The sequence below is a fragment of the Emys orbicularis genome, chromosome 8 (genome assembly GCF_028017835.1).
Source record: "Emys orbicularis isolate rEmyOrb1 chromosome 8, rEmyOrb1.hap1, whole genome shotgun sequence".
Classification (NCBI taxonomy): Eukaryota; Metazoa; Chordata; order Testudines; family Emydidae; genus Emys; species Emys orbicularis.
The window spans coordinates 55,510,245-55,528,721 of record NC_088690.1 but is presented as its reverse complement, the minus strand read 5'-3'; the positions used below and the strand labels follow the sequence as shown (position 1 = coordinate 55,528,721).

Sequence of the window (18,477 nt, the reverse complement as noted above, 5' to 3'; positions counted from 1 at the left end):
TGTGCTTTTGTGCACAGCCCTTCTCGTTAATAAGTTGGTGTATGCTACCTGAGCGTAAAAAGAATAAAACTCTGTTGTGGTTCTCTTCTCCCACAGAAACACTGCATACTTCCTGAGATTCTGGGGTTTCCATTGTTTCATCCTAGTCATCCTTGAGGTAGCAGATTACGTTCACTAACATTCTGGTCATGGATGATAAGATCATTTTCCAGAACTCATAGGAGCTGGTCCTGGACCAGCCAGAGGTATTGTTGCTGATTGACACAAGATATTTTCGGGTGAAGAGCTTTGCCATTTTTCTCATTCCCACAACCTACCAATGCTCAGGGTTGTCAAACATATTTCCCTAGCCTGTATGTGGGTCACTCCCACCCTGACTTTCATCAACAGTTCATCTAACTCAGACCATTTAGGGAGTCCATCAGGCATACTACTGGATCATTACTATTGCCAATTACACCAACCACGTACCTTCATGACTCCTTGATACAGGTCATGCCAGGAAGAAATAGTCAGATGAAACATCAGTCGGTGCCTATAAAGATGAATCCTTGATAGCTGCCACCTGTCCTCTGCAGTCAGCTATGTGGGCCCACGAGAAGCACCACGACCATAGCTTCCTATTGATAACATGTTGTTTGTAGTCAATGAGCCCTTCACCATCCATGATCTTATTGCTGACAAGGCACTTCACCTGATCTGCCTTGCAGCAACATGGCTGACTGACATCACAGGCCTGGTTCTCCATCTCTCTTCTCCCAAGGATACTCTAGTAACTACAGGTTCAGAACTACGAAATTCAAATTTGGAGGCAGGATAGCCATTCTATTCTCTTACAGGCTCAACTATTGGAAAATCTCACCCTTTGGCTCTGTCATAAGGGGGGAAAAGGTTGTATCCTTTGAGTATATGTTAGTGTGGATCCCACTGTAGATGTATGGGCGCTTGTGCGTGAGACTTGTCTTTTGAATAGCTGTGTTCCTTGAGGGGGCACATATGCCCTGTACTGCCTCATGCTTCCATATGAGGGCATAAAGGGTGGGATGCCTACAACTGTCCCTCAATTCCCTCTTATTGCCCATGGCAGAGAGATGGGACCCAGTGAGTATCCAGCCCTCTAGTCTTTAGCTCTTGCTAAACTCTTCATCACTCTTTCTACTTTCCATAGGAAAATAAAACCAACTCAACCCATCTGGACTGATCCCTGACAGTCAGCATGCCTATATAGGGCAGCTCAACTATTCCTGCCTAATGGCAGACTCTAAGTCAGTGGTTTTCAAACTGTGGTCGCGACCCAGTACTGGGTCGCAGAATGTAAGGCACTTGGTCGTGGCGGCTCTGGTCAGCACTGCCGACCGGGCCGTTAAAAGTCTCGTCGGCGGTGCTGCCCGGCTGTGGCGGGCTAGTTCCTACCTGTTCTGACACTGCACTGCATCCCGGAAGCAGCCAGCAACAGGTCCGGCTCCTAGGCAGGGGAGCCACAGGGCTCTGCGCGCTGCCCCCACCCCAAGCACCGACTCCGCACCCCCATTGGCCGGGAGCTGCACAGAGAGCTTGCGCGCCTCTGCCTAGGAGCTGGACCTGCTGCTGGCTGCTTCCGGCACGCAGCGCAGTCCACGGTGCGAAGGACAGACAGGAAGCCTGCCTTAGCAGCCCTGCTGCGCCGCTGACTGGGAGCCGCCTGAGGTAACCCCATGCCCCAATCCCCTGCTCCAGACCTGAGTGTCCCCCAAACCCGGAGCCCCTGAGTGCCCCCCAAACCCCTCATCCCCAGAGCCTGCCCCCCATCCCCCACTACACCCCAACCCCCAGCCCTGAGCCGCCTCCTGCACCCCAAACCCCTCATCCCCAGCTTCGTTGGGTCGTGGGCATCAACAATTTCCTTCAACTGGGTCTCCAGAAAAAAAGTTTGAAAACCACCACTCTTAAGTCGTCAGACCTGGCAGAGGCTCTGATGCTGAAGATCGTTGACTATGTGCTGTACTCAAGCATGCTGGCCTAGCATTCAGCTCTCTCAAGGTCCATCTCACAGCAAGAGTAGCATGTCACATTCTGGTTCATTCATGCTTGTTTGTCTCACATCAGCCTTATGCCCTAATGGAGGGGTTTGAAGCTATTCATCTAAAATAACATTCTGACACTTACGTTATTAGGGCACACTAATGTAGATACACATTGTTATAAGCAGTGACTCTCACTGTTATAGGAATGTAAGATCAGTTAAGATGATTTAAATAAAATTGCTGCATCTTCATTTCTGTGGTTGCTCTTTAAATACTTACAATGTATATGAATGGAATTAACTTGGTGCTTTTTTGCATACTAACTGGTAATATCTAAATGTTGTTTAATGAGCTGACTGATAAAATCAGGGCTTGAAAAATCGCCTCAGGCACTTGCCCAAGGCAAGTAGGAAGCTTTTCCAGGCAATAGCCATCATCTATTACAAAATCTAAACTTCCTTTTAAAAATTAGTAAGTTTCCAGTCCTCATGGGGACAAAGAATATATTTTGCGTAAGGAAGATTAACTGAGGATGTGCTTAGTCCACAGACTGACAATTCCAGTGCCTCTGCTGGGATACTGCAAAGTGAAAATTTGAACAGTCTTGTCATTTTCACGGCCACTATTTAGAACACTATTTAGCATGGGGATCGGGTCCATTTCATTCTGCTGCTGCTTGGGAAAGCTATGAGCTATAGCAAAGGTGGGTAATAGAGCTTTACTGGAGAGGGAACCCCAAACTGAAAGCTAGGTGATATTATACAGTAGTGGAAATTATCTCCCTTCTGGCAACCAGAAAATGAGGGAATGTTAGAGCTGCATTTCTTCTGAACAATGGGTCCCTATCTCTGTCTACAGCTAGTACATTAGTTCTCTGGCTACTAAGAGTCTGGTAAAATTTCCTATCCTGTGAGAGGGTGGATGGGAGTAAGAGGAGAACAAATTGATTGAATAAGTTAGAAATCTGTTGGGGGAAGGGCATTTTGGGGAGGGAGGAGAAAGAATGCAGAAAATATATGGGGTTTAGGTAGAGGATACCATGAACAGAAAGTGTATATGGAGGGATGGGAAACAGACATTGTTTGGAATGGGATTTCAGTGTATATTTAGATGCTTTGGTGAATCAAGGCCCTTAGCCATTAAATTGGGAGAGAGAGTTGCCTTTGTGGGGGTTTGATGGCACAGCTGTTTTTCCACCCTGGATAGTAGGCTCAGTCCTCGGGCATGAAACTGGTCTGTTTAGAGGAAAGAGAGTTTTGAATTCAGAATATTGGCATAGTACTTGTAGATCAGAAAAGTGTCAGTATAAAAGTATCAGTACATTTTTCAAGATGTGGATGAAATTATATAGTTCAGATTTTGGTTACAAATTATGAACAGTCAAGTGTCAGAAGGAGGCTGGCCAATGCACAGTGTCTGGGTTTTGAACTGTAATGGGATTTGAAATCTCATTTTGCATTTATATCGGCCCTACCTTCATAGATAAACTTTGTCATGATGTATGTGAAATAAACAGGTCTGCGACTATTAACATAAATAGCTGAGAAATACTGGATTAAAAAACATAATCCACTAAGTGACTTTGAATTGTATAACCTTAGAAATAAAAGTAATAGTGGGTGTGTCTACACAGCAATTAAACACCCACAGCTGACCCGAGTCACAAACATCTACACTGCAATTTTACATCCATGCAGCCTGAGCCCCATGAGCCCGAGTCAGCTGATACAGGCCACCTGCCAGTGTTTAATTGCTATGTAGACATACCCAGAATGTCTGTCCCCCACATTTGGATACTCATATAGGCATTTAAGTACAGATGAGCATTTGTGTGTTTGTATGCAGAGTTGTACTGGTTTAACTAAAGGTGTGATTTTTACATCAATTTAGTTAAATGAGTGCAGCTTTGTGTGTGGACACTCTTTTATATTGGTTTAAACTTTTTTTTTTAAATTGGTTTAGCTTGAAGAGTACCCACACAGCCATTGGTATTGGTTTTTTAAACAGATTTAAGTTTAAATCAGTACAATTTCTGTGTGTATATAAATCTTAAACATGGGATTTAGACATTCCCTGAACATGCTCTCATTTTGAACATGGACTCCCTACAACTGCTGTCAACCAGACTTTGAAGTTGCTTTTGTCTGAGCATCAGAGCATTTGATTATTAAATAATTTTATTTTTAAATGTATTTATTAGCCTATAAAAGATCATAGGGATAAGCATTTTTTCATTGTGTATGGTGTGAAGTCCTGTTGTAGTATTGTTTTTTGTTTTGTTTTTGTGTCAAATTTATCAGGCACATGGACTGCTGGAATATTCTTTTTAGGAGTGCTCTACTTTTGTGGAGATCATTTAGTGCAGGGTGGCCTGAGAAGGAGGCAGAATTTACCAATGTACATTGCCCCCTATCAGCTCCCAGCGCCTCCCGCCCACCAGCAGCACCGCCGATCAGTGCCTCCCGCTCTCTTCCTCCCCGCACCTCCCGATCAGCTGTTTTGTGGTGTGCAGGAGGCTCTGTGGGGGGAGGAGCGAGGGCATGGCAGGCTCAGGGGAGGGCACGGGAAGGGGTGGAGTGGGGGCAGAGCCAGGGGTTGAGCAGTGAGCCCCCCCGCCCCTTTCCGGTACATTGGAAAGTTGGCGCTTGTAGCTCCAGCCCTGAAGTCGGTGCCTATACAAGGAACCGCATATTAACTTCTGAAGAGCCGCATGTGGCTCCGGAGCCACAGGTTGGCCATCCCGATTTAGTGCAATAAACACTTAAGCAGGCAAAGGATTTAATGCCATTTACTTTCATCTTTTGCATACAGGGACATAAGATCTTGATTGACTTTTCTTTTTGTCTGACCCAGTGTTCGACACTTGCATGTATCAGTTCCCAAGCACTAATAAGCTTTCTAAGAAAATTAGCAAAAAGAACAGGAGTACTTGTGGCATCTTAGGGTATGTCTACACTACGAGAGTAGTTAGATTTTAGTTAAATCGAATATGTGGAATCGATATTACAAAGTCGAACGTGTGTGTCCACACTAAGGACAGTAATTCGACTTTGTCAGTCCACACTAACGGGGCAAGCGTCGACATTGGAAGCGGTGCACTGTGGGCAGCTATCCCACAGTTCCCGCAGTCCCCGCTGCCCATTGGAATTCTGGGTCGAGCCGCCATTGCCTTCTGGGTAAAAAAATGTGTCGAGGGTGGTTTTGGGTAACTGTCGTCATCCAACCGTCACTCCCGCCCTCCCTCCCTGAAAGCGCCGGCGGGAAATCAGTTTGCGCACTTTTCTGGTCAGTGACAGCGCGGACGCCACAGCACTGCGAGCATGGATCCCGCTGCGACCATCGCTGCAGTTGTGGCCGTTGTCAACGCATCGCAGCTCATCATCGACCTTTCACTGAGGCAGATAGAGAGAAATCAGGCGAGGAGGCTACGGCACCGGGGTGAGGACCTGAACTCCGAGAGTAGCACACGCCTGTCTGAAACCACGACACACAGTGCCGAGGACATCACGGTGGCAATGGGTCTTGTGGATACTGTGGAACGGCGATTCTGGGCCCGTGAAACAAGCACGGACTGGTGGGACCGCATAGTGCTTCAGGTCTGGGATGAATCCCAGTGGCTGCGAAACTTTCGCATGCGGAAGGGGACTTTCCTCGAACTTTGTGAGTTGCTGTCCCCTGCCCTGAAGCGCAAGGACACCCGGATGCGAGCAGCCCTGACTGTCCAGAAGCGAGTGGCCATAGCCCTCTGGAAGCTTGCAACGCCGGACAGCTACCGGTCAGTCGCGAACCAGTTTGGCGTGGGCAAATCTACCGTTGGGGTTGTTGTCATGCAAGTAGCCAAGGCAATCGTGAAGGTACTGCTGTCAAAGGTAGTGACCCTGGGAAACGCGCAGGCCATCATAGATGGCTTTGCCGCGATGGGATTCCCAAACTGCGGTGGGGCTATAGATGGGACTCACATCCCTATCCTGGGACCGGACCACCAGGCCAGCCAGTACATCAACCGAAAGGGCTACTTTTCAATGGTGCTGCAAGCACTGGTGGACCATAAGGGACGTTTTACTAACATCAACGTTGGATGGCCGGGCAAGGTTCATGGCGCTCGCGTGTTCAGGAACTCTGGTCTGTTTAGACGGCTGCAGGAAGGTATTTACTTCCCGGACCACAAAATAACTCTTGGGGATGTGGAGATGCCTACAGTGATCCTCGGGGATCCAGCATACCCGCTAATGCCCTGGCTCATGAAGCCCTATACTGGCGCCCTGGACACAGAAAAAGAACTGTTCAACTACCGGCTCAGCAAGTGCAGAATGGTGGTGGAGTGTGCTTTTGGCCGTCTCAAGGGGAGATGGAGAAGCTTATTGACTCGCTGTGATCTCAGCGAAACCAATATCCCCATTGTTATTGCAGCTTGCTGTGTGCTCCACAATCTCTGTGTGAGTAAGGGGGAGACCTTTATGGCGGGGTGGGAGGTTGAGGCAAATCGCCTGGCTGCTGATTACTCCCAGCCAGACAGCCGGGAGATTAGAAGAGCCCAGCAGGACGCACTGTGCATCCGGGAGGCTTTGAAAGACAGTTTCCAGACTGAGCAGGGTCACCAGTGAATTTTAAGTTTGTGGACTCAGAACCTGAACTTGCCACCGTTTCTTTACCCAGTTACCGTTGACTATCCTCTCCAGTTACATACCCCCTTCCCAAAAAATAAAATCTGTTCTGTTTTGTTAATGAACACCGTTGTCTTTATTACTGTTTTCGCGGGAATGTTTTAAACCTGGGACGCAGACTGTGGCGGGGTGCGGGTTTAGTGTTGTGATGCAAATGATGCTTCTAAACTCCAGGAATGACGGGTTCCGCAGTGGTGGACTGGTTGTTTCAACAGAGCCTACCAGCCCTCCTGGGCGGGACAGCGTGTATGTGTCGGCTATGTGACTGTCTGGCAGGGGGAGGAGGGTTACAGCTCCCCTGCTGCGGGGCTCTGTGATGCATTAGATCTGTAACTGCCCTCCCCCGCCACAAAGTCACAGAGCAACCCCCCCCCCAGAACATGAAAACCACCTCCCAGATTGAACAGGGTCACTAGTCACTGCACTGGGTATGTGTCCTGATCCTGGACCTGACCCCGCCTCTGTACCCTGGTAAAGGTGACTGTCCTGTCCAATTACCATGCCCCTTCCCCTCGTTCAGACAGACTCTCCTCCAAAATAAAATCATGGAAACAGTAATTAACAGAAACGAATATTTTATTATGAACCAGACATGAAACGTGGGGGTTGAAACTTGCACGGGGGCTTCTGTGAGGTGTGTAGGAAAGGACTTTTAAAATTTTGGGAAATGAGAGCCTTCTAGTGCTAGAGCAGTCTGCAGGGGTTGACTGAAAGTTTTAACGGCCCTTGCCGCCCCTCCTTCTTTGTACTTTGGGTGAGGGGGGTGTGGGACTTGGTGGCGGGGGAGGGCGGTTAGAGATAGACTGCAGCGGGGCTCTGTCCTCCTGCCTCCGGTCTTGCAGAACATCCACAAGGCGCCGGAGCGTGTCCGTTTGCTCCCTCAGAAGTCCAAGCAGCTTTTCAGTAGCCTGCTGGTCCTCCTGACGCCACCTCTCCTCCCGTTCCATGACTGCTCGGTGCATTTGGGACAAGTTCTCCCTCCACTGTGTCTGCTGGGCTGCCTGGGCTCGGGAGCAGCTCATTAGTTCTGAGAACATGTCCTCCCGCGTCGTCTTCTTCCTCCTCCTAATCTGCGCTAGCCTCTGGGAGTGTGCTGACAGGCTGGGTTGGGAGACAGTCGCAGATGTGTCTGTGTGAATGGGAAAAATGGAGTGAATTCCTGAGACAGATAAATGAAGTTGTGTACAAAGAACCTAGTCTTTCTCTGTGAACAAGACCATGCACTGCACCTCTCACATGCGCACTCAGGACAAGGTCGAATTTTCGGCCCTCGCCTTCAGTGCCTGGGGACCTGCAGTGGTCTTGCAGTTATCTGAGAAGCGTGGCAGGACACCTGAACTTCTGTAGCGTGCAATCATGGTAAGCCGTAGACTTCTGGCTGCTTAAAACTGTACTAGTAGCACTGGCCTCCTTTCACATTGAAAGCAATGCCGGTCTCTGCTGCCAGCAATCAGGACAGCATGAACTATGCCCCTGTCCCACCCCCTCGCGGCTGTTCCAGGGAAAGATCCCTGTATGCTGCCCCTCTCCCTCCACCGCGTGGCTGTAAAGCAGTCCCAATACTAACATTCCCCTCCCTAATTCAAAGCAGGGCGTAATGAGCGACATCACCCTGCTGAGGATCTCGGAGTCCCAGAGGGAAAGGATGTTTCGAGAAAGCCTTCAGAAACCAGGGCCGTTTGCCGCTATGCTCTGCAGGGCAATGATACCAGAGTATCTGATGGTGTCGTGGCGCGGTAACGTGTCCTACCACGGAGGGCCCAATAAGATCGCCCTACCCAGGAACCTGATGAACAGGCTGGAAATGTACCTTCATGAGACCTACGAGGAGTTCTCCTATGAGGATTTCGCCTCCATCCCCGGCCATATTGACCGGATTTTCGCGTAGGTGCACTGGGACTAAAGAGTGGAGCGTCTTGGGCAGCATAATCATGACTTACCGGACATTGTAAAAAATTTTTTAAATACTTGGGACTAAATTGTGAAGAGCCTAAGGCAGACAAATCATGAAAAACCCTTTGTTACTATTGTAAATATTCCAGTTTTTTTGCAGATAATTGTTTACATGTTTAAGCACTTTAAGAAACAGCCATTGTTAATATTATAAATATTTCAGTTTTTGTAAAAATAAATGTTTAGATATTTAAAGCACTTACTGCTTGATCCTTCCCCTGATTCTGTCTCCGGGGTAAGGGATGGGGACGGTTGGTAGGGGATCTCGGTAAGGGTGATGAAGAGCTCCTGGCTGTCGGGGAAATCAGCGGTGCCAGCGCTGTCGACTGCCTCGTCCTCCTCATCTCCTTCTTCATCTTCCCCGTCCGCTAACATGTCCGACGAGGAACCTGCCGCAGACAATATCCCATCCTCAGAGTCCACGGTCAGTGGTGGGGTAGTGGTGGCAGCCGCACCTAGGATGGAATGCAGTGCCTCGTAGAAACGGGATGTGTGGGGCTGGGATCCGGAGCGTCCGTTTGCCTCTTTGGTTTTTTGGTAGCCTTGTCTCAGCTCCTTGATTTTCACGCGGCACTGCGTTGCATCCCGGCTGTATCCTCTCTCTGCCATGGCTTTAGAGATCTTCTCGTAGATCTTTGCATTCCGTCTTTTGGAGCGCAGCTCTGAAAGCACGGACTTATCGCCCCACACAGCGATGAGATCCAAGACTTCCCGATCAGTCCATGCTGGGGCCCTCCTTCTATTAGATTGCACGGCCATCTCTGCTGGAGAGCTCTGCATCGTTGCCAGTGCTGCTGAGCTCGCCACGCTGTCCAAACAGGGAATGAGATTCAAACTGCCCAGACAGGAAAAGGAATTCAAATTTTCCCGGGGCTTTTCCTGTGTGGCTGATCAGAGCATCCGAGCTCGGACTGCTGTCCAGAGCGTCAACAGAGTGGTGCACTGTGGGATAGCTCCCGGAGCTATTACCGTCGATTTCCATCCACACCTAGCCTAATTCGATATGGCCATTTTGAATTTAGCGCTACTCCTCTCGTTTTGGAGGAGTACAGAAGTCGAATTTAAGAGAGCTCTATGTCGAACTAAATAGCTTCGTGGTGTGGACGGGTGCAGGGTTAATTCGATGTAACGGCGCTAAATTCGACATAAAAGCCAAGTGTAGACCAGGCCTTAGAGACTACCAAATTTATTAGAGCATAAGCTTTCGTGGGCTACAGCCCACTTCTTTGGATGCATAGAATGGAACATATATTGAGGAGATATATATACACATGTACAGAGAGCATGAACAGGTGGGAGTTGTCTTACCAACTCTGAGAGGCTAATTAAGTAAGAGAAAAAAACTTTTGAAGTGATAATCAAGATAGCCCAGTACAGACAGTTTGATAAGAAGTGTGAGAATACTTACAAGGGGAGATAGATTCAATGTTTGTAATGGCTCAGCCATTCCCAGTCCTTATTCAAGCCTAAGTTGATTGTATCTAGTTTGCATATCAATTCCAGCTCAGCAGTCTCTCCTTGGAGTCTGCTTTTGAAGCTTTTCTGTTGTAAAATAGCCACCCGCAGGTCTGTCATTGAATGACCAGACAGGTTAAAGTGGTCTCCCACTGGTTTTTGAGTATTATGATTCCTGATGTCAGATTTGTGTCCATTAATTCTTTTGCGTAGAGACTGTCCGGTTTGGCCAATGTACATGGCAGAGGGGCATTGCTGGCACATGATGGCATATATCATATTGGTAGATGTGCAGGTGAACGAGCCCCTGGTGGTAGGGCTGATGTGATTAGGTCCTATGATGATGTCACTTGAATAGATATGTGGACAGAGTTGGCATCGGGCTTTGTTGCAAGGATAGGTTCCTGGGTCAGTGTTTTTGTTCAGTGATGTGTGGTTGCTGGTGAGTATTTGCTTCAGATTGGGGGGTTGTCTGTAAGCGAGGACAGGTCTGTCTCCCACGATCTGTGAGAGTGAGGGATATATGATTGGGTACAGGTGGGTATTGTAGTTTTAAGAATGCGGTTGTATCTTAGAGCTTGGCTGTAGACAATGGATCATGTGGTGTGTCCTGGATGGAAGCTGGAGGTTTCCGGTATAGGGTGGTATTTATGTGACCATCGCTTATTAGCACAGTAGTGTCCAGGAAATGGACCGCTTGTGTGGATTGATCTAAGCTGCCCTAATGCCCCTACTCCACTTGCGCTACATTGATGACATCTTCATTATCTGGATCCATGGAAAAGAAGCCCTTGAGGAATTCCACCATGATTTCAATAATTTCCATCCCACCATCAACCTCAGCTTAGATCAATCCACACAAGCGGTCCATTTCCTGGACACTACTGTGCTAATAAGCGATGGTCACAGAAATACCACCCTATACCGGAAACCTACTGACCGCTATACTTACCTACATGCCTCCAGTTTCCATCCAGGACACACCACACTATCCATTGTCTACAGCCAAGCTCTAAGATACAACCGCATTTGCTCCAATCCCTCAGACAGAGACAAGCACCTACAAGATCTCTATCAAGCATTCTTAAAACTACAATACCCACCTGCTGAAGTGAAAAAACAGATCGACAGAGCCAGACGAGTACCCAGAAGTCACCTCCTACAAGACAGGCCCAACAAAGAAAATAACAGAACACCACTAGCTGTCACCTTCAGCCCCCAACTAAAACCTCTCCAGCGCATCATCAAAGATCTACAACCTATCCTGAAAGATGATCCCTCACTCTCACAGAACTTGGGAGACAGACCTGTCCTCGCTTACAGACAACCCCCCAATCTGAAGCAAATACTCACCAGCAACCACACATCACTGAACAAAAACACTGACCCAGGAACCTATCCTTGCAACAAAGCCCGATGCCAACTCTGTCCACATATCTATTCAAGTGACATCATCATAGGACCTAATCACATCAGCCCTACCACCAGGGGCTCGTTCACCTGCACATCTACCAATGTGATATATGCCATCATGTGCCAGCAATGCCCCTCTGCCATGTACATTGGCCAAACCGGACAGTCTCTACGCAAAAGAATTAATGGACACAAATCTGACATCAGGAATCATAATACTCAAAAACCAGTGGGAGACCACTTTAACCTGTCTGGTCATTCAATGACAGACCTGCGGGTGGCTATTTTACAACAGAAAAGCTTCAAAAACAGACTCCAAGGAGAGACTGCTGAGCTGGAATTGATATGCAAACTAGATACAATCAACTTAGGCTTGAATAAGGACTGGGAATGGCTGAGCCATTACAAACATTGAATCTATCTCCCCTTGTAAGTATTCTCACACTTCTTATCAAACTGTCTGTACTGGGCTATCTTGATTATCACTTCAAAAGTTTTTTTCTCTTACTTTATTGGCCTCTCAGAGTTGGTAAGACAACTCCCACCTGTTCATGCTCTCTGTATGTGTGTATATATATCTCCTCAATATATGTTCCATTCTATGCATCCAAAGAAGTGGGCTGTAGCCCACGAAAGCTTATGCTCTAATAAATTTGGTAGCCTCTAAGGGCTTGTCTATACTTATGCGCTGGTTCGGCGGCAGGCAATCAAACTTCTGGGTTCGATTTATCGCGTCTTGTCTGGACGCGATAAATCGAACACAGAAGTGCTCGCCGTCGACTCCGGTAATCCTGCTCGGCGCGAGGAGTACGCAGAGTCGACGGGGGATCCTGCCTGCCGCGTCTGGACCGCGGTAAGTTCGAACTAAGGTACGTTGACTTCAGCTACGTTATTCACGTAGCTGAAGTTGCGTACCTTAGTTCGAATTGGGGGGTTAGTGTAGACCAGGCCTAAGGTGCCACAAGTACTCCTGTTCTTTTTGCGGATACAGACTAACACGGCTGCTACTCTGAAACCTAAGAAAATTAGCTTGATGGACAGATTATGAAAAGTAGCAAGAGAAGCAAATGTCTCTGATTTCTCATATGTGCTTCAGGGGGGAAAAATGTGTGTGTATTCTTTGAGACAGTGTTTTTCCTGCAGTTCTCTCCCCAAAATACCATCGTGATATTTTCCTGTTTGCCAAAAAGTGCAACCTTCTTAATGATGGCTTTCTGTCAATATGCTTAGAAATATTTTTCTCCTCTTTTATCTGCAGGTAGAAGTGTCTTGACAACCAAGCAAGAAGGTGGATTATTTTTAAAACAATGCTTAGGCATCTGTAGAGATGATTTGTGGTTCAGTCCAGCTGGAGCTGACTGAATGAAGCTATGGGCTGTGCGTCAGCCAAGCATGTTTCTACTGTTCAAAATGAAGAGGAAGCTCAGAAGGGGAAGAACTACCAGAATGGAGATGTATTTGGTGGTGAGTGTTGTGGGATCTTATCTTGCTTACGCATCATTAATGTTTTTGAAATTCTAATTGGCAGTCTCACCCTTCTTATGAACTAAGAATGAAAAAGAAAGTTGAACTGAATCATGACAATACTAGTGGAGTTATCACATCTAAGGGATAGTATCGGAAGAGTGTTGAAATTATGTTGTTGTTCAGATCAGATGTGAAATCAGAGCGTTTATTGCAGATCTGTGGAACGTTCTGCTTCCAGCGATCTGAAGTATGGTATCATCTTCAACTCCACACAGTGTAGGGAAATTTAAGGGCAACCATTCACTTCGAATTCCCAAGTTATACATTTTATTTTTCTGCTATCAGGTGCCAAATGTAAAATTTGCTTTAAAACCCCTACTATGTAAGCAAAATAAATCCCCCAATCCCCTCCATCCCGCTATAACAGGAGAAAAATGTCAAACCCTAAGTCTTCTAGAGAGCAGAATATGAAAGTACTGTAAAATTAGAAGTGGGAAGTTATCAATAATATTTAAATAATCTTCTGTGAAGATTGAGGTGGTAGAGGAAGATTTTGAACATGGCATGGTAACATAAAGCTAATCTGTGTAGTTGGAAAGAAGATTGTTTTGAAATCAGAGTTTTGCCATGGTACTTAAATGCTAATTATGGTAACGTCAACATTGTGATTTTTTTCAGACTCTATTAGCATATGTTTAACTATTTTTGTAATTGATGAGGAGTAGATTATGAAATGTGTTAAGAATGATTATAGAAAAATGTACACAATGTGAGGTTTCCAGGCCTGTCCAGACATTATAAGGAAAGTATTTCCTACTACAAGGTGATTTGGTATTGGATCCTTGGATTCAATATTCTTAAAATAGTTGCACTGCTATTTAGAATGCCAAGCGTCTCTTCTGTGGTGGTTGTTATAGCAATTATTTGTGCAGAATTAAGAATGCCATTCTGCAGTAGCAAAGCTATCACTGCTATTGAAGTAAGGAAGGAGGAGGAGCTTCACTTCAACCTGTCTGTTGAGGGTATGTTTATTCCCAGCAGCAGACACAAAGTAAAACTACCTCAAATTATATCTGTAATCTGAATTGAGGGTCTTCAAAAATGTGAACCTCTATGATGAGGGTGTTTTGGTTTTGGTTTTTTTTTTTTTTGGTTTATGTTTTCCTTTACTATCTTGTAAGATGATACATTTGGAATTCTGATTTCAGTATTTGAACTTTTATATAATACAGACTTTATGGATATTAAGAGCAAAATTTCCTCTTTTGTTATTAAAGGAATATTAAGATAGATGTTAACTGATATTTAAGCAGTAAGACTAGTCAGACAATGCCTTTCTAAGGCTTTGTCTTCACTACCCGCCGATCCGGCGGGTAGCAATCGGTTTTTCGGGGATCGACTTACCGCGTCTAGTGAAGACGCGGTAAAATCGATCCTTGATCGCTCTGCCGTCGACTCCGGAAATCCACCTCGGCAGGAGGCGGCAGCGGAGTCGGCGGCAGCGCGGCAGCGGTCGACTTTCCCGCGTCCTCACCGCTAGGTAAGCCGACCTAAAATACGCAACTTCAGCTACGGTATTCACGTAGCTGAAGTTGCGTATCTTAGGTCGGACCCCCGCTGTAGTGTAGACCTAGCCTGAGAGATTTTTTTCATTGCATGCCTTTAGTACACAGTAACACAAGGGCATATACCATAACTTCAGTTACATGAGAACCTAAATTATGTTTAAAAGGTAAGAGGAATTTGAGGGCACAAGGGATTGTAATGGGATGTAGAATCTTGCCCCTTTATGTTGACACTTTGCCACCCTGGGCTAGATATGAAGCTACTGAAAGTTATCACCATCAGATGTTCAGGGGACTGTTTCAAATTTATTTCCTTTTCCATCTTCCTATAAAGAGTTTCCCATACCATCTTTGTTGTCAGTCTAGGCAGGCAATCTATGGTTTGGGGCCCCAATTCAGCAATCCATCCCTTCTCTCCAAAGCACTTCAAACACGTACTTAGGTCCCATTGAATTCAGTGGCACTTCAGCACATGCATAAATGCTTTGCTGGATTGGGGCTGGAATGCACCTAGAGACCAAGCTATCCTCTTATTTTTAGAAGTGGGCCCTCCAGATTAGGTTTGAGACATTTTGGAATGGCAGTATGGGCAGGGGGGGAGCCTTGTCTTTTTGCTGTCCTTGTTGCATCTGTTCTGTGGATCAACGGAACACATTGGTCTCCAGGTTTGGCAATGTGCCGTACTTCCGTGTGCATGGCATGTAAAATATGTCCTGCACAGTTTTTAATATAAAAAAGAGAGGGAGAAGTTTACACCTGAGCATAGGGTCTGTGCAACCTCATCAACAACCAATCAGAATTCCCTAGATTTCTAAGTCTGTTTCATAATAGACTGAACCTCTTGCTTCACTCCTCCTTTCATGTTTTAAATTATCCTGGGCAGTTGCATTGTGTAAGATGAATTGGATCTGACATTGCAAGGTTTTTTAAATTTCCTATTAAACATTTATGTTGTTAATCCAAAACAAAATTCCATCTGACACATCTGTAGAGTTATTCTTTCAGTAAAGGCAAAAAGAAATACAGTAAGCACTGTATCAGAGAGCTGTCACAACCAATCCACTACAAGCATAGAGATTAGCAATGCTAGATTTTACTGTAGGATGTCACCTAGGGCAATGAATCTTAAATGTAGCTTCAAGGGATGTTGGTGGTCCATGGTGCCACAGCCAGCACTGATTGCTAATGGTGCTTCATAGCACTCAAGGGAGCCACAGCACTGCCAGTGCTCAGCCTCTCCCTCCTTCTGCCAGCTGCCGAAAAACTGCTGCATGTTCCCCTGTCAACAGCTGGGAGCCATAAAAGCAGCAGTACATCTGATCCAACCAATAGCTATGGGCAGGGCATTTCTGCAGACCATTGGGAGCTAAGCTTATCTTCAGGACAAACTAGGCAAAGTAAGACCAGGTTTGGATGGAGGAGAGAGACTGGGGAGCATACATCTGAAATGGAATGAGACTCTGAGAGAGAATGTTTTAGGTGCAGTTACATGAAGAAGAGAATGTGGGGAGTGAGGTGAAAGAGAAATAGAGATAATGAATAGCAGGAAGGAGGGCTGATGCTATGGTCGCAGCATTGATTCTATACAAAGAGAAACCACAGAGATGCAAATGTATTTGTAATTAGTGATGCCCAAATCTGTAGTCATATCGGAGACTAATCTGTCACAAAAAGATCTATTCAAAAACAGGCAGTGGGCTTTGTAGTTGCAAGAAGTCCACATGTACCTTGTTTAATTCTAACTGTGTTAATCGGGTCATATAGAAAAATGCTCTGGCCAGATTTATGAAAGGCCAGGATACTTTTATGACCGCTAATAGCATTTGTAGCTATGCAAGATAAATTAAGGTAATCAAATCTCCTATTTTGGGGGAGATTTGGTTATGTACAGCATAACCAACAGTTGGTTGGTTACAGTTGCCTCTAAGTGCATCATTGTTTCACTTTCTTCCAAAGCATCAGGTTTTGGGTATTGCCAAAGCTGAGGTGTGAAACTGAATAGACCAACAGTCAGATCTGGTTTAATGAATCCTATAGTGTGTTTTTGAGCAAGAGTTCCCATCTGTTCTATACATACATCATAAATTAAAGGGTGAGATGAAGAATAATAAAAATTGCACCCTTGAATTAGTTAAAGACAGCTTTTTCCTTTACTCAGTGCACAGCTTTTGTCTATTAAAGTTCAAATTACTTCTTGAAGCCAGGATTTTATGTGTGTGCCTACACACATCACTAATGCAAATGTAGGGAAATGCTATATCTTTTGGTGCTGGGATGTCTGAGGAATATTCTCTGGGGAGAGGGGATTTTGAATTTCATTCTGCTGGATGTTCCAACAAGTTATTCTAGGCTACATTTATCTACCTCACAGAGGGGTTCTGAGGATTAGATTGTCAGCACTGGTACAGTGCCTTGAAGATGTAAAAAGCTATATATAAGCTCTAAATACAAAGTTCCCTAGCTTTAAAATGTTTGCTTGCTCAGAGCCCTCAGTCATACTCCTTCATTTTAGGTGCCTTTTGTTTTATTATTATTTGTATGTTCAGTTCCTTCCTCAGACAGGTGAAAGAAGGAGAAATCTGTCCCGGATAACAAGCTGTGCTTGATTTCCATTTCAGCTTCTCTGATAGATGCTCCTGAGAGAACTTGAACGGCCATGTTAGGTGATGATGAGGAAGACAGGCTTAACTCATTGTTAGTGCTATTCTTCTCTTGGTGTTGAGTCTAATTTGAATGCACATGACATGCAATATTTTGCCCCTTGTTGCTCAGCTGGAGTCTGGAAAGCAGGTGACTTCCCCCTCACACTTTCTTCATAGAGTAGAGTCCCCTAACTGGGGCCCAGTAGTAAGTGCCTTCAATGTTGAGAGCTTGTAGGGTACAACCAGTGTGACTGTTTTTACAAAGAATTGCGATGCTGAGCGACCAAGGAGAGGCAGTACAATCTTTCACTTGACTGTAGCCTACTCAGCTTTACTCAACTCAGCCTGCTTGGTTTAACCTTAGAGAATTTTTAGAGGGGTTCTGAGTCTTGTCAACATTGGAGTAATTTGGTGATGCAAACCCATCCCACACCTGTAATGCAATGCCCATCCACAAATGAAAATGCTGGCAACAGTGCACAACATTTCCACTGCTGTTATGGTTGCTCTTGCTCTGAGCTCTGTCTGCACTGAGAATTTTTAGCAATTCTACCTTTGGTCTAGCACTAGTACGGCCCCACCAATCGCAACCAGGGAAACACTAGAATAAACTGGGCAGTGCTGTTATCCCCACTATGCCATCTAACCCATAATGCTGTGGTAAAAAAGTTTAGACTGGTACCTAAACTATTGCTAGCATTAAGCACTACAGATGGAAAACATTATATCAAGAGCTAAGTGTTCTTGTTATTGTAACTAAAACTGGGTAGGTATTAATGGTCGGAGTGCTAATGTAAACAAGGTGTCATTGGTTGCTAGTGTGCTAATCACATGTCATCTAGACTTGCTCAGAGCCGGTTTAGATAAAAGTGGTGGTTTAAAACCACCTGGATGCTCCGCACTAGCTCTATTATCAATGGTAATTAGGGCTGTTGATTATTAATCATAGTGAACTCACGCGATTAACTCAAAAAAATTAACTGCGATTAATTGCAGTTTTAATCGCACTGTTACACAATAGAATTCCAATTGAAATTTATTAAATATTTGTGGATGTTTTTCTACATTTTCAAATATATTGATTTAAATTACAACACAGAAAACAAAGTGTACAGTGCTCACTTTATATTATTTTATTACAAATATTTGCACTGTAAAAATGATAAACTAAAGAAATAATAATTTTTCAATTCACCTCATACAAGTACCATAATGCAATCTCTTTATCGTGAAAATGCAACTTACAAATGTAGATTTTTTTTGTTATATAACTGCACTAAAAAACAAAATAATGTAAAACTTTAGAGCCTACAGG

At 45.3% G+C, this 18,477-nt stretch overlaps 1 protein-coding gene across 1 annotated transcript in view; it reads left to right on the top strand.

Moving 5' to 3' along the window:
- Nucleotides 1–18,477, top strand: part of C8H1orf21 (chromosome 8 C1orf21 homolog) — a 180,294-nt gene that overhangs the window by 58,907 nt on the left and 102,910 nt on the right. Inside the window, exon 2 of the mRNA XM_065409039.1 lies at nucleotides 12,747–12,952. Within this exon, the coding sequence (XP_065265111.1) occupies nucleotides 12,859–12,952 (94 nt within the window). The 5' untranslated portion in view covers nucleotides 12,747–12,858. The remainder of the gene's footprint in view (nucleotides 1–12,746; nucleotides 12,953–18,477) is intronic.